This window comes from Pteronotus mesoamericanus, unplaced genomic scaffold (assembly GCF_021234165.1).
Source record: "Pteronotus mesoamericanus isolate MK-2021 breed Mesoamerican mustached bat unplaced genomic scaffold, CSHL_Meso_final contig_116, whole genome shotgun sequence".
Classification (NCBI taxonomy): Eukaryota; Metazoa; Chordata; class Mammalia; order Chiroptera; family Mormoopidae; genus Pteronotus; species Pteronotus mesoamericanus.
Genome location: NW_026555027.1, coordinates 22,110,255 through 22,136,738, shown reverse-complemented (window position 1 = coordinate 22,136,738; position 26,484 = coordinate 22,110,255). Strand labels below are relative to the sequence as shown.

Here is a 26,484-nt window from a genome sequence, read left to right as displayed (position 1 = left end):
CTTGAGCCTGTTCCCTCTTAGGGAGTTCACAGTCTAGTAGGAGAGAGGGCATTGGATGTTATGATTTCAAGTATGATGAAAGATTTGCACAAATACAATTTGCTTCATTATAATTCTGTACTTATTCTAGATGAGGGTCTCCAAGGAAGGACCATCAACCCAGATTTTGGCTGAATTTTTAAAGTAGCAATTCTTAACAGGGTAGTATATTAGAATAACCAAAGGAGTTTTAGGAGTGCCAATGTCCTCCCCTTCCAGGTGAGGTAAAGTGGCAGGGACTGGTTAATAACCATCCCGCTGAAACAACCAAATGATCGTCAAAATACATGAAACAATGGCTTGCATGACAATGGGCATTGGGAAAAAGGAGAGTGATCTCTGCGAAATGGTAAACAAAAAGGATGAGCCCTATGCTTGCCCCCAGCCTACTGCCTTGAGCCTGTCTAGGCCACACTGCCAAGAAGGGAAACTCAATCAGAGTCCAAGGGACTCCTGAAGTTGAGGACAGAAAGTTCAGGGACACCAAGGACAGGGCACTGAAAGAAAGCTGCAGAGACAGAGGAACTCAGGAGGCCAGATGGCCCCCTCAAGCATTCAGCTGAGTATGTGAGCACATGATCAAGTTATACAAGACTAGTGAAGGAGCCTTAACCAATGATTAGAGATAAAAATGTCTGGTATGCACACCCAAGAACATTGAAGGACCTCAAGGCTCACCCAGTAGGGCCTTGCCTCAGCAGTGGGGAATAACTGTCTTTACACAGAACACTCTCTAGTTCCACCTAACGAGGTGTAAAAGCAAGATCCAAAAGGACCAAACCATTTCTGAGGAATTTAACTGTGTCTTAGAATAAGGCTCAAAAATATTTATAGGAAAACAAAAATATCCAGCACCCAAAGAGGTAAAAGGCACATCTGGCATCCAGTAAAAGAAAAAAATTACAAAGCTTTCAAAGAGGCAGCAATTTACCCTCTCCCAGGACTTGGTGGGGATCCATTCTTTTGGAAACTTTGCAGTCAGCGTAATCTCGCAAGTCTCACACTCTATTTATCCGCCCATGTTCACCGCCAAATCTCAGGCCCCACTGGTCATCTCTCCTACTTCCTTTTTCCTGATCCAACTACCGATCCTCTCTCCTCCCACAACCCAAAGATTCCTATGACGAACAAATAACCCTGCGTCCTCATTCGCTCTGTAGAATATTCAGTTCATCTCACCGTGGGGGCTCCCTGTCCCCTGTATCCTCTCGAGTAGACTCTGATCATTCCCCCACACCTGGGCTACCTCAGGGTTGAAGGATGCCTCAGCATTACCCTCACTCCTCATTGTCACTTCCGAGACCAGTATTCTTCCACTCTTTGTGAAAACACATACCTTGTGCACATGGCATCTACAAGGACAGTGCCAAACACGTAGTAAAGTCCTCAAGTATGTGTTGAATGCACAAATTAATAGAAGGCTAACTGAGACTCGAGGGAACACTGCAAGATAAACTCCTCTGGCTATAACGGTCTGGATGACTAACAGGCCACATGCTGAAACCGGATCACTTAGTCCCTCACTGTATCATTGTAACTGGCCTGTGGTTTAATAGTTTACCTGTGGTTTATGCTAATTATGGTTCCCAAATACTACTGTACCTACTGTGAAACTGAAGGTCCTGTTCAGTACATTGACCAATGATTCTGAAATAATTCTTTCTATGAGGCCTCTTCTGTAATAAATTTATTTCAGAAATTATTTCTTAGAAAAAGGTTGCCTCCTCTGTGGACTTGCACATCCTGCTCATCTCTGCTGACATACTGTTTCATGTGTCTTCTCAGCTTTTTGCATTCAGTTCAGTCACAACTGGCTACTGAACCAGTCACAATTGGTGGGCGGGGGTGGGGGGGTGGGGTGGTATTGCCCCCTGCTGGTTAGCGTACTTACAATTCCTTTTCTCCTCATATTCCTCACTTTCATCTTTTGATGTTTACACGTTTATATGTGTCTTTTGCAAAAAGCTTTAAGTGAATGATTAAAGATAACAAATATACACACTCTAACCACTAAAATGGGAGAAAAATGCTATTACTCACTCTGTATGCTTGGCCAATACCTCCGTTATCAGCAATGTTTTCTCCCAGTGTATTAATTCCATTAAGCTGTTAAAAAAAAATAGACCCTTAACTATATTCTGATTGTTAAGAAAGCATCAATAGTTCACTTTTGACTGGACATATTGAAAGCTTATCAAGAGAATGCCAATGACATACATGCTGTCCACCTGCCAGGTCCCAGGAGAAGTTTCCGTACTGGTACACCATGCACTGGGATTGCTCTTTAAAATTATTTGCGGACTGTTGTGACCACCAGTCAATGAGGTCTCCATCTTTGTTAAAATTTCTGCCTGTAATATATTTATTCAAGCAAAATGAGAGCTTATTACACCAAGAATTGCAATAAGATATTTTTAATTCAAAGTGCAGGAACTGAAATACCACTATGTGAGAGAACAAGAAATTGAAGAGATAATGAGAGGAACTGTTATCCTTTCTCATGCAGAGTTGATGGAACCCGGAACGCCAGGGTTTTCTTTGCTGATGGACCTTAGCGTTCATTCAGACAGTTCACCTCCTTGGCTCGTAAGATCCCAAGTGAGGTCACCAGATAAACACTCCTGAAATAATGCCTCATTTCTGTTGGTTTTCACCTGAACCGAGCCTGTTTAACTTGATATTCTGATACTTTAAAAGGCCAATATTTTTTGTTCTGGCATTTGTTTCATATCTCAAACCCCAATGACACATTGTGGACTCAGTTTCCCTCTACATTAAGTACAGAGAAAAAGTCACCTTTCCTCCTGGAGCTTTCCTGCTGACCCTAAATATTGGGCTCACCAAAAAGTCCGTTACATTTTTTCCATAAAATAAAAGACACATTTTTCATTTGCACCAATAACTTTAGTGATTTAAATATTTTGAGTATGTTGGCTGTCTGGTTTCTAGTTGGTAGAGGCTAGGGGTGCTGCTGAATATCTTCCAATGTGTAAGGCAGCCCCACAACAAATAATTATTTGGCCAAAATGTCAATAGTACCAAGAAGTTTCACACAGCACTTATGACACTTTCAATTAGTCACAGCACCTCCTCCATACAGTGTACAAATCTCTTGTGTTTCAGTTGAGTTTTTTTACTTTTCTTGAAATAATGAAGCATAATATGCCAAAAATGTTGCATATTGTCTTCCATCTTCAATATTAAAATGGCTGCACAAAAATTCACCAATTTTTTAAATGCATGCTGGTATGACGACTTTCTCAATAAAATTTAACAAAATTGTTTCGAATGAAGTTAAAGACAACTAAGCACAACCAGAGCCATCATAGGGAAAAAATGTAATGGACTTTTTGGCCAACCCAGTACATTGATATTTTCCTATTTTGAGCTATAGTAGCATTTATATATGTCATATATTTTGACACTGTATTTTATCATCTTTTTAATAGTTATCTATCATGTAGTGAGTATGAAAAGGGCTATGAATACACACTACCTGAACTCACATTCTGGTTCCACCAATTCTGAGCTTTGTAACTTGAGTCTTTCATGTGTCTCTATTTTTTTTTTTCATTAAAAAAATGGAAATAGTATTAGGACCTACCTGTGAAGTCTGCTGTATAGCTAATTGGGTTCACAGACACTTAGTGTCTTTTCAGAGTTATACCCTTCCTGCCTGCTTTTCTTTCTCTGGATCTCTAAAGGTCTAGCTAAGGCTTAATAATTTCCTCTCCATTGTTCTCTTCCTATTTTCTTTCCCCTTGCAAACCGATCTTTGTTACAACTTCAACTTTTACCTCTTTATGCATCTCCTGCCTTTATTTCTTTTCCTCTCAATTTCACTGAAACTTCAACTCTATTTTGCCAATCAAAAATCTATTTTTCAGTATACAAACTTTAAGTGCTCACTCTTTGCAAGGCCTTAAACTAGGGGAAGAAAAGGAAGAGGTCACATGCTACAGGCAGTTTAAGACTCTTACGGCTTATGGGCATCTTGCTGTTTCATTTTTTATATCTGATTTTAAGACATGGACCCTGCCCTCTAAAAGGCCGGAGAGCTAAGATATAAAAAATCATGAAAGAAGACCAAATATTAGCATTGGTGTTTTCTCAATGTGAATATTTGCTTTATTTCATCAGAGAGTGAGGTACACACTGTTTACCTCACTACGAGAAACTTCCGATCTCTTTAAGCAACAATTTAAAAGGAACACTAAATAGGTGGTGATTATTAGGCCAATGATACATTGATGAATAAATGTATTTTTTGATTTATAAACAATAATAACTCTTCATCAGGTTTATTAGGTTATATCTTAGTCAAAGGAATGTCAAGTGCACTTTACCATTGTCATCGAAGCCATGGGTGATTTCGTGCCCTATGACCATGCCGATGCCCCCGTAGTTGAGCGATTTAGACTGCTTGGCGCTGAAGAAGGGGGGCTGAAGGATGCCGGCGGGGAAGACTACGAGGAAAGAAGACGCTTAGAGACTATTTGTGGTGTTATTTTGGGACAGCAGGCTTGGGGTTGGCTTCTTGCCTGCTAAACTGTTTTCTGATATATTCATTTCACTTAATTATATACAAAAATCTTTTGTGATAGTAACACATGCAGGCCTTTTATTATTGATAACAACAAAGGGTTTATCCTGGAGCAACACCATTAATCGGTAATTTATAACCACAATTCAGTTGACAATCTCTAGTATGATTGCTTTCTGCTCGAAGGAGTTTAAGAAAAGAGAAATTATTATTCACACTTAGAATGTCTTCATTGCATATATTTGGGAGAAATAGTTACTTAATAATGTAAGTATTGCTTTTTAATGGTATTGCTAACATTTTGTCCATCTATCATAGTTTATTAGATAGAGCCACTCAATCAAAGATGTTCCCAATTGCATAATCTTATTTTCATTGAGAAACCTATGACTGTTTATTTCCTTTTGTATAATTGTTCTTTTTCTTGACTGTCCCATCCTTTGCACCTCTATTTGTGCACAGAGGGCAGAGATTCATGTGTCTGTACCTATGTTTGTTTGTTTTTTTTTAAATTTGTTTATTTTTTTCAGTTTATCTCCAGCATCTAAAACTAGAATAGTCCCTGGAACATTGTAGGCACTTAGAAAGTGGGTTGAACAAATAAGTAACCGATGATAAATGAATGAATAAGTAAATTTACTATGGTGTTCTAAAGACTTTAGTAAATAACAATTTTTACATGTCTACCCTGACATCTACATTAACTTGCTAACTTTCAACACTTAGATGTCTTACAGACTCTTTAAATTTCAGGTGTTGAACATCAAACTTCTCATCTTTCCCTCTAAGCCATCACTCCCTTGACTTTATTATTTCTGTTAAAGGCATTTTAAAGGGTCTCAATTCACCCAAAGTGAACAGATTGTACTTACCTTAGATGCCTCCTTTCTTTAACAAAGTCTTACACAGTCTGCTTACAAAAAGTCTAGATCATGGACTTCCCTTCCAGGATCCTCTCTTCTCTCCTCCTATCGGTCTGACTGACATTATCCTCGTTCATACTCTTACTCCTTGCCTCAAAATTAATTTCCTAATTAGTCTTCCCACTTCCTGTCTCACCCACCTATCGTAGTCACTATATTGCATCCTAAATCTAATCGATCCTGCAGCCATGTATTCTGCAACTCATTACCACTTCCCTGCTAAGAACTTGTTCTCTGCTAAACACAGAATCTTCTGCCTGGGCTGGTTCCGCGGTTCTCGCCTACTTGTACACTTTCCTCATGCCCTCCCCTTTTGTCCATAATGCTCATAATTTAATAATTTCATCTTTCATGTTTTAAAACTCCAGTACCCACTGAAGACTGAATACTGACACATTATGTTCTGTGACAAAAAAATATCACTGGTATAACATCTATTACTTGCCACGCCCCGGGCCACTGCTATGTGGAATACCAGGAATACGAGAAGGATCCTGACCTTAAAAATTTTAATATCTAGTTAAGACAAAGTAGCAAATATTGTTTCTTTGTCTTTTAGGCAGGGCAAATATGACAAAGTCCTGCATGTGTTTCAGGAATAAATGTTAGTTATTTACAGAGGAAACTTTAAAAATACACTGGGCAATTTAAGTGCTTTCAGATCTTTAAAAAAACCCCTGCAACATTGCTATAATATTCAAAATGACAGAATAATAAAACAATAAATACATTTGTCCTTGGTGAATTTTGATGAAAGTTATACTTTACATGTGGCTGCCTGAGCTATCAACAGTGACAAGAAATAATTTTTAGCTTAAACTATAAAAATTACGTGCAGTACTTTATTAACTTAAAGTGAACATTATCTCCCACACTATGTACTCTGATTAAAATCCACCCATTATATAAATGTTCTTGTAAAACGTGCTAGCAAGACTAAACATTAACTGTAAAGATCCTGCTGCTTTAATTATACCCTGATATGCCATTCTTCAGGCAAGTGATAAGATTTTTATGGCTCATATTAAATACTAGTGTTCAAGTTCAACTTTGCAAATTATGATTTCTCCTTTTACTCTGTCAGCTAAATCTTTATGATTAGGATTTTTCCCATTAGCTTTATTGCTGTTACTAGTAGACTTCACAACTGTTCATAATAACCAACTGCTTAGTTGTGCATTTTTTATTTCATGGATGTCAACAAGTTAGTTAATTAAATAAGTCATTAGTCCATGAAACAAAAGACTGTGTTTCTCTCTGCTCCCTCCCCCTCATTCTCTCGTTTATAAGAAATATAATTTTAGAGGCTTTGATATAAAGCTCAAGATTGCAATTGCATAAAATCAATTTTTGGTAGAAAAAATTAAAATTCTTTTTATAGTAAATGTTTAGAAATATTTACTCTTAATTTTCAACTCTGAAAAGAAGACTCCTAGGAATGAATAAGACAATTTAGAATATTTTACTATCTCAGGATAGTCACAGACCACCCAAGCTGGATAAGCTAAATATAAATAACCCATCGTTTTCCTAAAATTGAAAAAGTTTTTGATTGTTAATGAAAAAGGGGAATACAGCCGTAGTAAGTCTTCCCTTTTAACTTGATTCCTTGGATAAGATTTTAAGGTTTAATAAGATTATTGAACTGTGCCTGGAACTTACAGAGAAACATTCCACGAAACATTTGCGTGCAGCTTTGCTAATGGCACAAAAGGTTTCTAGAGCTCCACAGCAAGGAATAGGAACCAGTGAGTGAATTGCACACTTTCAGGGTACTTTGCTGTTCTGGAAGTTGACTATATTTTATTTTATTTTAAAAAATATTTTATTTATTTTTAGAGAGAGGGGAAGGGAGAGAGAAAAGGAGAGAGAAAGGGAGAGAAACATCAATGTGTGGTTGCCTCTTGCACGCCCCCCACTGGGGACCTGGCTTGCAACCTGGGCATGTGCCCTGACTGGGAATCGAATCAATAAGCCTTTGGTTTGCAGGTTGGCACTCAATCCACTGAGCTACACCAGCCAGGGCATGGAAGTTGACTATATTTTAATCTACATGAAGTGGTGGAGGGCATAAAAATTGGAATGTAGCCTACATATATGAGTTATGACAAAGGGTGGCAACTGAAGTAAAAAGTAGAAATTATTAGTATAATCCTCTATATGATAATAAAACAAGTGTGCTTTTTTTTGTTTTTTTTAACATACCACAACAAAAACCAATCCTATCAGAAATTTTATGCAGTTTTATTTAGCGTGTTTGTCTGAGGGTGGGAGGGTCATTTATGCGACACATGATATTTTATACCAATTCTAATTCTGTAATGCACACGATACCCATTCCAGTAAGACAATATTAAGACAATGTTGCAAAAGTTATATGTCTATGTATGTACATCTACACACAGATACACACACATTTTTATCAAGAAGTAAGATGAGATCAGAATCGTCAATTTTTTAGTTAGGACAATCCCCACTTTGAAGATTTAAATGAATTGTCAAAGAAAAAACGTCACATGTCAAAGATTTTTCCTCTCCCATGACACTTTCCCTTTCTCTGAACTGCTATTATTAGCAGACAAGCATATGAAGAGAGGTTAACAACTTTTTAAATTTCATATTTCCTTCAGCTGAATTTATCTTAAGAACCTTTAACAGGTCTGTCATATATTATGAATGCTTGTTACAACCAATTCTTGATTATTTTGGGGATAATGGTCTACTGTTAGGCCACTTGAACATTCTTTTTCTTTTTGCTGTGTGCTTGTTTGGTTTGAGGTATTAAATACAAAATGGGAACATTCCCAGGCCTCCTCTGATAAGGAAATCTCTGATGTGGACCAATTTTGAGGTAGCTCCAGGAATAGAGGGTATTTCAGAGCCAAACAAGGTTCTGTCTTGACCTGAACTATGGGGACCTGCTCTGGAGAACAGCAGAAGGGTTAAACATGCCAGAGTGGTCTTAGAGAGCCTCTGTCTGGCTCTTCTTGTTGGGACAACTCAGCACCAGGTCGGACAGGATCCAGGGCCCTTCCTGAGAGGTATTAAAATGATGCTCTATCCCTTAGTCTGCCCTCATGAAGAACTCAAATCCAGGCTGCCTTGCTTTCTTTGCTTTGGGATTCCACTAAAAGTTAATTGTCTCACTTAAGTCCAAGTCTAGAATGAACGGGATGTTACACTGACAGAATTACCGAATATCAAAAAGAAGTCTTCAAAGTACAGACTCCTTCAAGTGATAAAGGCACTTCTAAGAAAAGGTTTGAACGGTTTCTAGGATTCCATTTCAAGGGATAGACTGCATAGGTGCTGAGCTGATCATGAAACAGACTCTGTTCTAAGTTTAGGTAACCATTTCACTAGCTGGGAAATGTTGTAGCCTAGAAGATACTTTGAGCTAATTGGTTTTAACCTGGGGAACCTGCCCTACTTATTATCTACATGTTATATGAAGACAAACTTTTCTGATTATAATTCACTTTCATGTCACATAGCAAAATAAGTTCCAGCTGGATTAAAGATTTACTCAAAAAATAAAAACCATAAAACCATGAAAGAAAATGTAGATAGCTTCTTTTTTAAAATAACTTTTTAATGAAGATTTTATTTTTTACTTTTAGAGAGAGGGGAAGAGAGGGACAAAGAGAGGAAGAGAAACATCAACGCACGAGAGAAACATCAATTAATTGCCTTTCATATGACCTGGCTCTCAACCCAGGCATGTGCCCTGGCAGCTAATCAAACCAGTGACATTTGGTTTGCAGGCTGGTGCTCAGTTTACTGAGCCACACCAGCTAGTGCATAGATAACTTCTTAATTTAACTCTTCCTATATTTAAAAGCAGTGAGGAAGGTATAATCTAATTTTAAAATAAATAAGATTTTTAATTTCTTTTAAAGTTCTTTTTTTAACCAATAGTAAAAATCTTGCAGGATTTTTCATCATTTTTAATCTAATTAGTAAGAAAATTTAAGAGAAATGATGTTTAGGGCAGACTGAGATACAAAAAGAATAGTGTAGAATAATGCTGAAATTATCCCCCCTCTTGATTCTTGACCAAACTTAGAAATAAAGGGCTGTACTGTTTAGAATACCTCTGCTAGTATTGAATCAATTAGGTGCCTTTCTACATGCTAAAAACCCTTACGGAATGGAGCTGCTACCATTGGTATTTAACTAGTTATTAATTATTAAGAGAGGGGAAGAGAGGGATTTAGACACTGAGCTTAATAAAGTGGGGAGAATAAGCCTGCTTGGTGAGCCAGGAAGCTAGGCCCCAGGGATCCCAGCATTGCTTGCTGAGGGGATTAACACTCCTCCCTTCCCCGCCAACACTGGACTGCTGGGGGCGAGGGCGAGGTGCTGGATCAAAGAGGCCTGTCAGTCTAACTAGAGGGTGTAAATCCATCCAAAACCTGTGTAAGCTTGGAAAATTGATGGGTTGTTTTGAAAAGACACCTGGTCTGTCTCAAGCCCAAAGTAACATAATCCCAGGGGAATAAAAAGCGCCCCCCCACCCCACCATGACCCACACTTGCAGGGTGCACTTTTCTGTTCTCTCCATAATCATGTGGCCTTAGTGGTCACATGGCCCATCGGTGTGTGGGCTCCACACACGGGCTCCAGGAAGGAGCCTGAATGCTTCGGCGCAGCCATGGACTCAGCTGGAAACATGCACTGAGCTAGCTGGGTGCTGGACTGAACTGAGCTTCAATATGGAGCAGAAACTCTAGGCAGTGGCCTTTATACTGGCCTTACTGAAGCCCAGACTGGGCTTCTTCCATGGGAGATGGACGGGGATGGAATCCTGGGAAGGCAGGTGGGGAATCCCCTTAACTTCACATCATCAATAAGCCACACCACAGAGCCCTGTCCTCCTGTGTGGGCCTCAGGAAATTCTTTTCCTCATGACACCACAAGAACTCATATTTAAGTGATACTTAAGACAAAGTTAAAGATGTCTAGGTCTTCCCAAGGAAGAGAAAAAATATGTATGTTATATTAAGACATTTAATTATTATGTATATCGTTTACACATTACTATTAGTGAACATATGAGCTTTTCCCTCTTTTGGGCAAAAGTGGTTAAGTAAATGTAATTTCATATGGTTCAACCTAATATAATTGACTTTTTAACTTTCTGAGCCCCACACGGTCTTCTAGAAAAAAAAGATAATACAGAACAGGACCATTTTCACTAAAGCCAGAATTTGTCAGGAAAATTAAATCTCTGAAAAGTGGGTTCTTGGAATCTTTAACCACTTTAAGATGTTGATACTTAAGAAGTCTTAAAGTCAATATAACTTTATAGCAATATAAGGGACTCTAAAAAATATTTATAAATTTAAAAAGTACTTAGAAACAAATCATTTAGCTAAAAATGAGAACATTGTTTAAAAAAACCACTTAATGTGATCTGTACTGATTTGAAATTTGCAATTATAGTGAAAAGTGATACATAAATAAATTTACTTTCAAAGAGTACATTCAATAAATCAGTTACTCAGCCTTAGCTATGCTTTTATGGGGAGTATTACAAGTTGGTCATGCAATTCACTACACACTGAAAGCAAGAAAGGAATAATACAGACTTATTTACGAACAGGCCTTACCTATCTGATTTCTGCCAGAAGAATAAAATGCGTTGACCACAGCTGCTCCGCTTATCCACCTATAGAAAACACAAAATCTCATTATTAATGATGCAGCATTATCTGATTCAATTTGCTCAACAATAAAAGTACTGTTACTATTCCTAGATGAATATTAACTTTCTGTTTGAAATATGCTTAACAAGTTAAAATTAGCTCACTAGGTGAGGAGTCGCGTTTAAAAGTATTTCTACTTATTGAAAAATCAGAACATATCCAGATCTGCAATCTGTTATTTGATTTGCATGAATTTTTATGGAGGCATCTGATAGTACAAAACCATTGAAATTTATCTCTTTGGAAATCACAATGGATTAACATTATATTGAAATGTGTTTAACTCTGTGTTCCTGATACTAGGTAACTATGTACAGCCAACAATTCTGGAGCAGTTGACAGTGTATAAAAGAGGTAATATGCCTCTGCTTATTGCTGTTTAAAATTATTTTTTAAAAAGAGACACTCCAGCTAATTGAGCAAAGGTTTACTTTTGTTTGATGATAGTAAAATGAAAACCAGGTGGTTCTTATATAGATTTGTCTGTATGTGCATAGCATGACTTAGGCTACGGATAGAATTTACAGTTTTACAAAATACAACTTCTGAATTCAGAAGACTCTAGTTTTGTTCAGGAGATGAGAATAACTATAAGACTGAATGAGAAAACGGAAAAAATAAGCTCCAAGACAGTAACTCAAGAGTAGTGCTAAGCAAAAGGATAGATGCCAATGTTCCCTTGTTTTTCATCTCAGATGTTATAAAGACTGCATATCAATAATCATAAACAAGCACTCTTGTGTACCAGAAGTGTTATTCCCATCTTAACATACTAATATATATTAGTTTAATGTATTAGTCTAATAGATTAATATGCATCCTTATATACTAATTGAAAAATGGACACTTTACCTTCAGATTAATCTCTTAAATGCCAGCATATGCATACACTTAAAAAGACAACTTCATTGTAGTTAGTCCATTTTCAGAGCAACAATTAGTGTGGCAATTACTACCCTGCTCCAAGGGGAGCTTACAGTAATTAGTACAGAGAGATTAAATCAGAACAGTTTCCAGGTCCTGCTTGTGAGGTCAGCAGCGCAAAGTCAGCTGCCCAAATCACCACTGAGCTACAGTTTCAGTAACTGTTCCAAGAGGTCAGACGTGAGTCCCATTTTTCTCTCTTAAAAATAACTGAGAAAGAGCCATATATAACGTGTCTGATAAATGCTAATTAAGTATGAGTTTTAGATCTCCAATAACATGACTAAGACATTCATATAAAGGATTTGGGATTTTAAGAGAAATCCAGATAACATTTCTGTGAATATTTCTTTAGGAAAAAAAAGAAGTTTGGAGATAGAAAGTGTGGGAGAGGGGATGGTTGATCAATGTGTTTCTTAGTTAGTCTGATGTTGTTTTAAACAGAGAAAAACATTTTCAAACAGGATGATGTGGTGATACATCGGTCCTCCCTAGTTTAATTACAGCGGAGTCATCAATATTTTAATTTCTTGAAGGTTGATGATTACAAGCACATAATTTTATTTATTTTAATTAAACTCCACTTGCTTCCCACATGACTTGTGGTGACTTATAACAACAACATGTATTTGTAAACCCAGGAGTGTTAGGCTAAAATTGAGAGATCAGAAACTGTACAACCCAAGTAAATTTTGTTTGTGTGACCAAAAAATATTATGAAACAAAAGATTTATATAAGTGAAAGTCATGATCTGGAGAAATGATGTATTAGGTCTAGCTTTACATGCATTCACACAGTTATTATTACTGAGGTTCAAGTATGGTTCTAAGTTGTCCAGCAGGAAGGGCAAAATGGAAAGTGTGCTCATCATGTTGCTGAGGGGACTGTTTCTTGTGGTGACTGTAGAAAGATATCTCTGATGTATCCTCAGCATTTTGATAGCAATATGGCAGTAGATTTTATGCATAAATAGCTTAATTATTTTAATTGTTATAAAAATTCATTTAACATATTTCCAGGTCTCAGCTGTTGTAAGTTTCAGTTTCTCAATTATGGACTTCTGACATAGTGATACTATACTGTGCATGGGTTTTGATGGGTAATCACAAATAATATCCAAATAGTTGGTTGGGAATTCAGGCACAGTGCTAATAACGCATTGTTACTGTTATGAAAGGTGCCAGCCCACACATTTTTAAAAAAATATGCACAGAGGAAAGGAACTAGACATATGAAACTAACATTTTAGACAGCAACAGATCTCAAAAGTAGGACATAGATGAATGAATATTACCCATCTCATGTTTATTGCTTTTGTAAAAATAAATGTCATACCTTTTGTTTTGGTGCCTTGGTGTTCTTCTGTTACATTACTTTGAAGGGCTTAAGGCTGCATTTTGATTAATGTTTATAACTTTGCAGCAGGGAGATTTTCACATAGTAAAATCTCCACTGTGAATTGTACCTTCAATAGGTAGCTATATATGACCACAGAATATTTAAATAAAATTAGAACTATGGTGGTTAGGTTCACAGAGTACTAGTGTTTAGTGTTTGCCTTTCCTTCCTTGAGATATCTCACTATGTGTCCTCAGATCATCTCTGGGTGATTTACACAGATTCATTTGCCCAAGACATACTGTCCCTGGGAATGATCAGAACTTGAAGAACTGTGATTCGATCATTACATTGTAAATAAAGTGAAGATAACACCTAGAAGTTCAATGTCAAAAATTTATGATCAAGAAGCTAAATGAACAGTTGAGGGGTTACGAAGTACAAATTAGTAGTTACAAAATAATCATGGGGATGGATGTATAACATAGGGAATATAGTCAATAGTATTGTAATAACTATGCATGCATATGGTGCCACATGGGTACTGGAAGTATCAGGGTGACACTCTATAAAGTGTATGATTGTCTAACCACTAGGTTATACACCTGAAAGTAATACAAAATAACATTGAATGTAAACTGTAATTAAAAAAATAAAAATTAAAAAAGTGGAAAAAAACTGTGCAAAGAAAATATTTTTCAAATTAAATGGTGATGAAACAAAATGATAAGTTCTTTTGATTTGGACGTAGCCTCAGCTTCAGAAGAAGCTTCCAATTTATAAAACAGACAAATTCAACCATGAAGAGCAGTACAGAAAAGAGAAAAGGGCACAGCAGAAGAGAAAGCCAAATGGTGGTGGTTCTTCCCCTAAAATAATGGGTGGTGCCAGCTACCTAAAGATGTCGTTAGGGTGTGAAGGTCAGACACTGGCAGCCTCCTGAGCACGTACCAAACCTGACACAGGAGAAGTAAGAAAACTTTGTTTTTAATTTCTGAGACACAATTTTGCAGGTAAACTTGTTCTTTGGGGCTATCGATAGTGGAACAAAGAAGGGCAGCTATATGCAGCATGGCCCTCCAAGCCGGGCCAACAGCGTGGATGGGAAATATAACTGCAACACGCTCGAGAGGGGGACCAGGTGTTTCTCTTCTAGCTCTCATTACCCTGAAGAACCTAAGTGGTGATAAACCGAAGGCACACAAACATCATTTTTATAGCAGGGAAGGAAAGCAGAAGCCGACAGCCTGACTCTATAGCTTTTTGGACATAATAAACCCCACTGGGTTGTAAAAACACCTGGAATAAAACTTCTCTTTCATCCACTCATGTGTAACTTTAAAACTTAAAACGACAGCACTGTAAATTGAACAGAGTGTTCAATTTCTCAGCATCTCGTGGTCTTAAAGTAACTCCTTTGAAATCATGAGAGCAATACAGTGATTTTCTCTGTCCTCCTCAAGGGCTCCTGAAAAAGAGACTTCTCATTTTGTAATCACAGTAACCACTGTAATTCTTTACATTTATTACTATTAACTCATCGAGACTTCCAAGCTTTCTATATACCTTCATTTGTCTCCCAAACCATCCATGTAATATAAATGAAACACCCAATTTTCAGGCATAGAAACTAAGGCACAGAATGGTTATCAAACTCTTTTCTGATATATATAAACTAAGTGATACAATTGGAAAAAAAAAACATGTAAACTAAGGAGAAATAGGATCCTATCACCCTCCAGTCAAATCCCCTTCTCTAAATCAGACACAAAATTTCATTACAATGATGAATGCCATTTTCTTGCCAACCTCTTTGAAAATGGAAATGCTCATTTTTAAATTGCTTCTGTGGAGGGGAAATTTTTCCCCCTCAACCTTTCTAGGTACTTTTGGCTGATCTAATAATTAACATAAAGCAGATTAACAGGAAAACAAAACCGAATTTAACTACAAATTTATGTAGTGGAGCCTTATAGGCTTGAGAAGCCCAAAGACAGCCAGGCAGTTGAGACTTACATGGCATTTCAAGCTAAGCAGGAGGGCTGCAAAGGGAAGGAAGTCAATTCACAGGAAGGTGGGGAGAGCAAATGCGTGGTAAACAAAGTCTGCCTTGCCCCGCCCCGCCTTGCAAGACAACAGGACACAGAAATTGAAACAGCCCTGCTGAGTTCCCTGCAGCTAGCTCACACTCTAATTATCTCTAGTATTAGTCTTCTTCAAAGTTGTTTTTTATTACTATTTTATTGTATTTTATTTTTTAGCGCATGTATGAGAGAGGTAAAAAGCTGTCTCTGAGTCTTTTGGGCCTTGTCTTCAGTTCAAAATAATCTGCATCTAAGTGGCACATCCTGACAGGAGTGCTGTGATATTTCATTCTGGGGAGGCTTGTTCTGAGCCCCTTCACTCCACAGGGGCTCCCTCTTATCCTAATAAGGTTGAGAATGTTGGCCTCTACACCACCCTGAAGTCCAGCCCTGAGCAGACAATAACAAAAGCAGCTATGACTTAATGAGCACCTATGTTATGCGGCGGCCACATCGCACAACATACAACACAACAACCCCACAAGGCAAAGGTAGATGTTATTATCTTAGTGTATAAAGGAATCATTGAGGCGCAGGGGTATCTTTTAGGTTGTCTAAGTTCACACAGCTAATAAGTTTCAGAGCAGAAACCTTAACTCAGGGCTGCCTGCTCCCTCCACCTGAACCTCACCATCCCCACTGCCATAGCGCCTGGACTCCACACAGGAACTCCTTCCACTGTTCTAGAAGGTGCAATTTTTTCTCCATCGGCAAAAGCACGGTAGGTCCAAAGAGCCTCATTAAACTGGTCATTGTTGTCATGTAGGAGTTGTTGACATAACTGAAATACTCTGCGCGAATCCTCACACCATCTGAGAGGTGAGGGCAAGAGCTCCTATTTTGACGTTAAATTGAGAGAATCCGATTCTCTTTCAACAAAAGGCAGTGGAAGTCACTACTCGATTTTCTTCCTAAAAGTCATCAGTTGGTTGTATGTGGTTTTAGGCTCGGCAACAAGCACTCTTTTTAGTTTTCAGTAACTTTGTATGTGTGTACATGCACAAATGGGTGCACCCCCAAGTGCCAAATACAGAGAAATTCCCAATCTGGCAGTTCTTGGTGGGTGGATCATTTCTGTCAGAATTTCCTTTTGTTGACTTTTCCTCCTGATTTAGAATAATTTGGGATCTTTCAGAAAAGAACTGAAACCTCTTCCATCTCCTATAACACTTAGCAACGACATAACATTTTAAGTCTATTGTCTGTCTAGCTCATTAGATTTTAACTCCACGAAGGCAGGAATGTCCCAGGTTTTGTTCTCTTTAAAAACTGTTAAGAACACCTACATAAGATGTATCTTCTTAACACATTTAAGTGTAAATACATTACCGTTGAGTATAGGTACAATGCTGTACAAGTAGATCTCTAGATCTTACTCATCTTGCTTAACTGAAATGTTATGCCTGTTTATTAATAACTTCCCAACCCCAACCTGTGGTAATTTTGCCAGTGAAAATCATTTCCACATGAATAAACCCTGCCACATCACCATGCCCTGGGCGTGGGTCCTTGGAACACTTTCCTCGTGATCTCCTGGAAGAGCCTGATTCTCACTGGTAACATGAACTATGATTCCTTTCTCTGATTTTATGAATTTGATATCTTAGATACCTCATATAAGTAGAATTATGCAGTATGCTTTCTCTGTCTGGCTTATTCCATTTAGCATGATGTCCCCAGGTTTATCCGTGTTGTTACATATTGCACAATTTCCTTCTTTTAAAAGACCAACTAGTTTGCATATACTTTATTTTCTTTATCCATTAACTGTCAATGGTTTGAAACAGGTTGTTTCCACATCTAGCTGTTGTGAACGGTGCTGCAATGAAAGCTGGAGTACCAATATCCCTTTGTGATCCTGATTTCAACTCTTTTGAATATATTCCTAGAAGTGGGATTTTTGGGTTATATGGTATTTCTATTTCTAATTTTTTTGAGGAGCCTTCATACTGTTTTCCATAGCAACTGCTCCAATTTGCATTCCCATGAACAGAATAAGGGTTTCTCCATGTCTTCGCCAACACTATCTCTTTTTTTTCTTTTCTTTTTTAAATAATAGCCATCCTGACAGGAGTGATGTGATATTTCCTTGTGGTTCTGATTGCGTTTCCCTGATGATTAGTGATGTTGAGCACTTTTTCATATACCTGGTATCCAGTTGTATATCTTCTTTGGAGAAATGTCTGTTCAAGCCCTTGACCCATTATTAAATTGAATTACTAGTTTTTGTTTTTGTTTTTTTGATATTTATTTTGTTTTTTTGTATTTATTGAGTTGTAGAAACTCCTTGTATATTTTGGAGATGAACTGCTTATCATACATATGATCTGGAAGTAGTTTCTCCCATTCCAAGAGTTGCCTCTTTGTTGATTATTTGCTTTAGTGTGCAGAAACTTTTTAGTTTGGAGTAGTCCTATTTGTTTATTTTATGTTTTGTTCTTCATTGTATTTCTAGGGTTTAGAACAGTTTGGAAACATGATAGGCATCCCATACAGATGTGGGCCTGCGCACATGGATGGGCCCTCCAGGCTCCGAGTGCTGACCCTTCTCACGCTGGGACCCGCGGAGGGCGGAGGGCGGAGGGCGGAGGGCGGAGGGCGGAGGGCGGAGGGCACAGGCCTCAGCGGCCAGGCAGTGCTTTCTGCGGGCCGCGGGGAGCTGTGGCAGCTGGAGGGAAGCAGTGTGTCCTCTGGATATCCCCTTCTCAGGAGGGCACGCTGCCATAAAAGTCCCAGAATTCTTTTGCAAAGTTCTCTCCGTTTAAAACTTCAACCAATAAATTATTTATCTTCTCTCCCTATTTCTCCCTCCCTAACTGAAAATTAAAAAAAAAAAACCAAAACCCTCTTTAGGTGCTAATTAAAAAACATAAGTATTTTTGCTGATGAAATGTGTTTTCTTTATAACTCTAAAACACATTAGAAAATTGCTAAGTTGGTTGGTTTAAAGAGAGTATAAAAGATTACAATTTTTATCTATTACGCATATGCTGAACATGAGCAGCACTCGGCAGATGCTTCCATGGGAGTCAGTGATTTGTCCAACTTCAGTCTATTTGTTATTCTGCCTTTCTTGCTGAGTAGTACTTGATAAGCCTTCCCCATAAATCTTCCCCATAAATCTACACTCACAGAGATTCACTTGTACCCCAGGCCTCCAGCACTCGGCACATCCACCTGGGACAGGTCCTATTAATGCCCCACCTCTGTGCCATCTCATTTACCATACAAGTCCCACACAACGAACTCTCTCTCTCTCTCTTTCTCTCTCTCTCTCTCTCTCTCTCTCTCTCAGTGAAATCAAATTCACTGGCACAGGACTTACTTAGAAAGAAAAGTGATTCTAGACACATCTGTGAAGCAAAAAATCCGAAGGGATATTTTAGAAAGAGGCGAGGTACTTCCCTACCTCTAAAGAATATGTTCTTTTCTTCTTGGCTCATTTAATGTGGAGAAGCCAAGGAGGAAAACATCCCAGCTCCTATCAAAGCTTCACAGTCAGGGCCATTAATGCTAGAAAGGACCTTAGAGATGCCATACAATCTAAATCAACCTGTTCATTTTGTAAAATAAGGACACTGCATGGCTTTTAAAAGGCCACAAGTAGTTACAGGCAGACACAAAAGGGTGCTACTGACTCAAAGCTGTGGCAAAACTATATTACTTCCCATGGTACCAACCTCTCTGCCATTTTGGTGGTGTTGGCCTTTCAGGAAGAACCACCCAGAGCCACTGATGGCGGGCTGTCTGCCTCAGGGGTCCCACCTGTTTCAGGGGCTTCCCACCATCCAATCAGAAAAAACAGCAGGCTTGATGCTATGAAGGGGAAGACAGAAAGGAACCAAGCATTTTGTTGTGTTTTGTTTTCAGTGAATCCTCTGTTCACTCCAACAGTTATTGAAATGCTGACATGCTTCCAGGGAATGTTTTATTAATAAGTAAAGATTTAATTGTGGTTTTAAAAAGAGTGCTGCCCTAGCACTTTATTTCCTTGTAACAGCACCACCCAAGCTGCCTTTCATCTGATTTAGTTGCTACTCACCTGCCTTTTTTCACTGGATTGTGAGCTGCCCAGTGAAGGGCCACATCTTATGGATGTCTTTCCCCTCTACAGGGCTTATTAGCGCAGTGCTTTGCACACACTGTAGCTACTCAATGTTTTTATTTTGATGGACAAAATGTGGGAAAGATTCAGCAATGAAATAAGTCTCTTTAGTTTATAAAAAGTAACTCCACGGCTCAACAGTCATGACTTATAAACACTGGTACTCCCTGTCCCAATTATATTATAGAAAAGTTTTGTTCCCAGAAACTAACAAAACAGCATCAACTTTAAAAACAAGAGAAAAATTCATTTTGTTTTGTTCTCGTACATCTTTTTCTTTTTAGAGGTTTATGTTTTCTTTATGGACTGTAAGAAAATAATGGTGTTACAGGAAGTAAATCATTTTATATATAGTCACACTCTGCATAACATTTCGGTCAATGCCACCATATATATGATGGTCCCATAAGATTATCATAGAACTGAAAAATTCCTATTGCCTAGTGGCATCTTAGCCTGGCAGTGTCACACCAGAATGTATTACTCATGTGTCTGTGGCGATGCTGGTAAAAAAGAAAACAAAACCAAAAACCTACTATGCTGCCAGTACTATAAAAATGTAGCATGTACAGTTATGTACAGTACATAATACTTCATAATGATGAGGGATTATGTTACTGATTTATGTCTCTACTATGCTATACTTTTTATTGTTATTTTAGAGAATATTCTATTTTGTAAAACAAAGTTTGCTATAATAGTATGCTCTACCACACCAGCAACAACCTCCTACATTTCATGTTTATTATGTCTCTTGATTGCATCATTTCCTTTTGTGGTTGATTTCATCTTGTGTTGTTTTATACAGTAACATGCTGTACTTAACAAGAATACTCCTGCAGTAAGTCCTCATTTACTGACATCCATTAGTTGTTGGAACTGTGGTGAAATGTGTAATGAAACAAATGTCACCATAGGCTAACTGATAGAAACAAGAGTTAAAAGTTCCTATTTAAGCATCTCATCAAAGTTATAATGAAATAATGTTGAATACGATCACATCATTTTGGAACGTGCTGTACCAGAGTCTCCACCCACAGGCAAGTACATCAGAATCTAGGGTGGTGGGGTTGGGTAATCAGTACCATTTCTAATGCTCCCCAGATAACTCTAATGTGCAGCCAGAGTCTTGAAACCTTGCAATCAGTCTACAGGCATTAGATAGGAAGGAGAAGGAAGAACTAGCCTGGCATGAGAGAGAAGACCTTAGAAGCCATATTTCACTTGTGATTATCAGAAGCTCATGGAAAATATCCAAAAGTACTACTGAGCTATGCATGCTACTGAGCAAACATTCATTAAAATATTACATACAAGTTGGGTTTTTGATTATCTATTGTAAAGAGAAAAGGACTCTGAGAAAATCAATGCATATGATGAAAGGGCATAAAAAGAGCAAACTATATTACAAAGTGATTTTGGAACTGGGGCTATATGAACTTCAGAAGAAAACATCAAGCAATATTTCAACAACTGTTTTTAAAATTATAGAAAGACAAGTACCACATGATTTCACTCATATGTGGAATCTAATGAACAAAATGAACTATCAAGCAATATAGAGACGGAATCATAGACAGCAGGCTGACAGCTGTCTGGGGAACAGGGCGGCTGGCGGGACTGAGCAAAAAGAAAATAGAAAAAAGAGGGAAAACTCATGGACATGGGTACCAGTGCGGTGACCCCCAGGGGGAGAGGAGTAGTGGGTGGTGAAGGAGGGTACAGGAGGGATCAGTGGTGATGGAAGGAGACTTGACCTGGGGTGGTGAACACACAATACAGTGCACAGGTGATGTGCTGTGGAATTGTGCATCTGAAACCTGTATAATTTTGTGAACCAGTGTCACCCTAATAAATTCAATAAAAAGGAAAAAAAAATAAAGCAATCTTTCCCTCTAAAACATACATACATACATACATACATACATACATCTTGTGTCATATGGATGCAGGTGATATTAGCTCTTTGCATAAAGAATATTTGACAATATTTGTCTGTAGATAATTTATACAGTGTTAACAATTATTAAATGTAAGTATATGCATTTTAAAGAAATAAAATATTCAGACTTGTAAGAGACTTCTCAGATTACAAATTTAACCCACAGAGTATTCTTTTTGATGACTTTGTGTGGGTTTCTAGAAAAAATGTTTGTTAATCTATTGCAACACCAACCACACGTAACCGTTTTCCTTCCTTCTCTTTCAGCTGCGACATGAAGCTTCTCTGATCTCTGCAGCCCTGTTTTTAGCCCCCCTGGCAACACAACATTTGCTCTCGTGGAAACCCAGAGGTCAGCAAAAGCAATCAGCCTCCCTCTCAGGATAACTGAACGGTCCAAAACGTCATGTGAGGACCGAAATGTGTTGGTTTGCTATGGCGAGAAGACCCCTGTCATCAAACAGCCCTGCCGCACTCTGTACCTTTCTTCACACAACATTTCCTTCCAGGTGGAACAGTTTACTATATCATGTCTTTCCTACTGTTGGGGCCCAGAGCAGGCCACCCTAAAAATATCCAAAAAAGGCATATCTATTACTTTGAATTAAAGTTATCTGATAAGCAGCCAATGCAAGAAGGGCACATTGACCCTCCTGAATGCAGGAAATAAATCTCTCCAGTGACAGGCACCCTCATCACTCCAGGAAGGCAAGGGAGACACCCATGTCCCGAGAATTAAGGAATTCGGGGCCAAAAAGCTGTATAAACAGAACTTGTTATTTCTTTACTAATTTACTGTCTGAGCCCAAACTTTGTCAAGATTTTCAACTAATGAGTACACAAACTAAAGTGTCTTTGTCTTGTCAATTCTTTACCAATGTATGGTTTCTTTGTCTAAAAGGTATAAAAAGCTGGCTGGTTCAACATTTCTCAGAGTATCATTTCTGATTTCCTGTGTGCAGGTATTACATTGCTTTTTCTTCTAGTAATCTGGCCTTAGGTCACTTTTATTATTAGTCCAGCAGCCATAAGAACTCAAGAGGGGTAAAGGGGGGAAAACTTTCCCTCCTCAGCACCACTTTGTGCTTTTATACTGTAATGCAATATAATCAAAGTTCACCTTTGATTCTCCCGGAACCCAGTAACATCTAGACTTAGTGTTCCAAAATATTAGTTTAATAAATAAATACATGAAAGAATAAATGAATGCATAAATGAACCATGCGCCTCACTGGTTTGTTATTGTGTCAGTTGCCACCCAAATCACGTTAATATATTTATTTTTCACTTGCTCATCATTCAATAATTAATTGTTCTAACTGAAAATCTTCTATGTATTCAGCGCTGTGCTGAATGGTCAAAAGGAACAGCCCCTATTCCTAGCAGCTAAGAATATAGCGAAATGTTAACAAAAGCAATTCTAGGGATTTAAGTGCACAAACACATAGGTTGATAAATACGTCAGAAACATCCATTTAGTTGATAAACACTAAACCAATAGTTAATATGAACTACTAATGCCACTAATAAACAGAGATAAAGAGCATTTGAAGGTTATGAATGAGAGTGATTCTTGTATCTCATATTTGGCTACCGCTAGGGTGAGAGAAGTGTTTACATGGAACAATCCAGGAAGAAGTGGATTTGTATATTGACAATGACTCACTGATCAAAAAGGTTAGCAGCAAGACCCCCAGCTAAGCCTGAAATTAGTACTGCAGTGACTTTAATCAACTCTCTTTTCTTACCATTATTATATAACCAACAGAGAATAAAATAGTCTCTGGTTCTCAAATATTAGATTTTTTTGTTTTTTTTTTGGGCGGGGCGTTTAAATAGAGAATGCATGACCTAGCTTATCCAGTGGTAGAAAAATTAGAAAGTGGACAGAAACCTGAAGATTTGGCTTTTCAGGCCAGCAAAAGATGAGACAAAGAGTTTGAGTTCTTGCCTGGGGTTCAGCACTTCGATGTCTGCCCTTGATACTCTTTAAAGGACACCAGATTTTTCTTACTTCTTAAAATGGAATATATGGAAACCGAAATAACAGATATAGACTAGGCCAATGAATCAAAAGGTGGGGCTGTGGCTAGAAGAAAATTCTGAGTATAGAAGTAAGTCCTCAAAGAAGGCTTGAAGAAGTTATGGGTTACTTAGATTAGGTGTTCTTGAGAACCAGGTCCACAAAAAACACAGAAAGAGAGGCAATAAAATGAAAAGAAACCAAAGAAATTGGGTTGCCTGGGGACACACCTTAATAAAAAATTTAAATTTGGTTAAATCTCTCACTCATCTTTAGTATAATATTCTTAGGTTATCTTAAAAGTATTCATACTGCACAGAAGGAAGACAATTATACTTTTTAACAGTATTCTAAGTCAGATTCTTTCCCTTAATCCAACCAAAAGGAGGGGAAAGGACCCTCTTCTGAATAAACATATTAAAACTGGAATATACATACTCATCCTTGTCCACCTTTTCTCGGAGCTTCTTTAGTTGTTTATTTTGGATTAACTTCAAATTTTGAATTATGTTCTCAAAGTATGCATCTTCTTTGTAGTTCAACTATATTATATAAAAAATTTGGGGAAAAATATTAATACCAGTATCTTCAAAGCTTTTGCTAAAAAAAAAATAGAGGATTTTTTTTTCCAAATTCTGTTAATAAAGTTAACAGAGAGCATTAAAACTAACAAAGAAGGATTTAGTTCTAATCAGACTAGTTCATTATTATAGGTCATTGCTGCTCTCGCTGAATAACCACTTCAATCTATTCTTTTGTAATTAATCAAATAAAACCAAGTGTTAGGCAAGACTTACTATATTGATCTTTACATACCAGATGTGATAATAGCATATTCTTATTAGTACCTACTATGTGCCAGGCAATATTCTAAGAACTTTAAATATAGGTAACACTCTTTTAATCCTCTTAATAATCTCATAAAAATGGGCTGTTATCCACCACTTAAAAATTGAGGAGACAGAGGCACAGACAAGTACACTTGCCCAAGTTACTGAATGTAGGAGCTGGTATTTGAACCATTGAGTTCAACTTTGATTCTATGCTCTTTGTAAGTTACTGAGTGGTGGAGCAAGGACTTGAACTTGCACAGTTCAGCTTTGAGTCTATGGTCTTAACCACTAGGCTCCTGCTATGAGGGCCCGCCAGGACTCACAAGTTGCAGCCAGCTCATTTCAAAGAAACAGTCAAGGCTTTCTGCAAACAGAAAAGGAGAAGTGGGCACTGTGTCTTGCAAACCCTCACATTAGGCAAGTAATCAATAGATTAGGAATCGTTGTTCTCTCTGATTTGCTCAAGAATTACCCTGTCGTCACCAGGGTTTCAAGGAGTTGTGGTGACCACAAGGTTCGTAATGAAATCCCCAACTAAGTCTGAAATCAGTACTGCAGTGACTATATTCAACTCTTTTTCTCTTGCTATTATTATATTACTGAAGCAGAATGCAATAGTCCCTGGTTCTCAAGTATTATTATTTTTTGTTTTCTTTTTAAATAGAGAATGCATGACCTAGCTTATCCAGTGGTGGAAAAATTAGGAAGTGGACAGAAACCTGAAGATTTGACTTTTCAGGCCTGTGGAAGATGACATAGGGAGTCTGAGTTCTGCCTGGGGTTCAGCACTTTGATGTCTGCCCTTGATACTCTTTAAAGGACACCAGATTTATCTTCTTAAAATGGAATATATGGAAACCGAAATAACAGATACAGGCCAGGCCAATGAAAAAAAAGCCAGAACTAAAACAAACGTACATCTGTCTTCAGTGTCAAAGGCTTTATATAATATTTAAAACCTATGGTTTTTGGCTACTTCATACAGTTTCTGCCACTCCAAAGCTAGAAATGACATTGCCGCCAGGCCCAGGTGTCAGTAGCCCAGAGTCTTTATAGAGACTTACCTCCTGGTATTCTTTATTCAGTTTGTTATCATCGGAGATAATGTCGTCAGGGTAGCCGATTCTTTCTTTAATGGCTAAGGCCTAGAAAATTATAATATTGAATGTGAGGAGGCTTATTTAACTTTCAAACGCAAACATTGTAATTTGCCCATGAGTATCAACTGAATAACTTGATCCCACACTGTTCACAAAAGGAGTTATCTGATAACACTTACTAAGGGACCTTTGAAGTGGCTTCTTCCTGGGGCTCAAAATAAACAAAAGATTGGTCTGAAATTTAGCTTCTAATGCTAATCCTCATAGGTTGCAGCTTTCCCAAGAAAACCAAAAGGAAATTTGACAATTCAATGTGCCATGTGTATTGTATTTTCATGAACTTTTTCTCTGAAAAGTTTTTCTTCAATTTATAGGAGGGTTAATATTTAGAGGGTTCACATTCTAGCAGCTTATAATTAATTATCTTTCCACTTTACTGATTTGGCTCAGAAAATGGCTATGGGCTTATATGTTTAGTGTTATTCTTTCTGAATATTGATTCTTGGAGTTTTTATGTTCTCCTCCAGTCTCCAAAGTTGTGTACCTGTCTTCTCAAAGTTAAGTGAATGACATTAATTAAACAAGTGAAAAGCCAGGAGATTTCTTTTTTATACCAGTTCATATTTACCATTCGCTTAATGCCATTTCTGATTTTTATGTTTATTATTTTAAAATTGTTTACTTATTTTTATTTGATGATTACTACTTATTTACTACCTGCTATTTCTATTTTTTTATTTTCTCAAAGATACGTGACTTTTGATTCTATCATTTCACATTGCTCTTTCTTAAATAATTTAATTAATTTAAAATTTTTCATGGGTAATTAGGCTTGTGTCTCCGAGTTATTTGGTTTGCTATCAAATGGATGTCATTTTGTTGCGCATCCATTTCATTAGCCCAGGACTCCCTCAGTGGCTG

At 37.7% G+C, this 26,484-nt stretch overlaps 1 protein-coding gene across 2 annotated transcripts in view; it reads right to left on the bottom strand.

Moving 5' to 3' along the window:
- MME (membrane metalloendopeptidase) overlaps window positions 1-26,484 on the bottom strand; it is a 92,228-nt gene that overhangs the window by 8,937 nt on the left and 56,807 nt on the right. For both annotated transcript variants that reach the window (XM_054579836.1, XM_054579843.1), the window contains exons 15-20: window positions 25,528-25,608; window positions 24,069-24,172; window positions 11,118-11,176; window positions 4,386-4,505; window positions 2,257-2,390; window positions 2,080-2,145 (exon numbers count right to left, since the gene is read on the bottom strand). In XM_054579836.1, coding sequence (XP_054435811.1) covers window positions 2,080-2,145; window positions 2,257-2,390; window positions 4,386-4,505; window positions 11,118-11,176; window positions 24,069-24,172; window positions 25,528-25,608 — 564 coding nt within the window. The remainder of the gene's footprint in view (window positions 1-2,079; window positions 2,146-2,256; window positions 2,391-4,385; window positions 4,506-11,117; window positions 11,177-24,068; window positions 24,173-25,527; window positions 25,609-26,484) is intronic.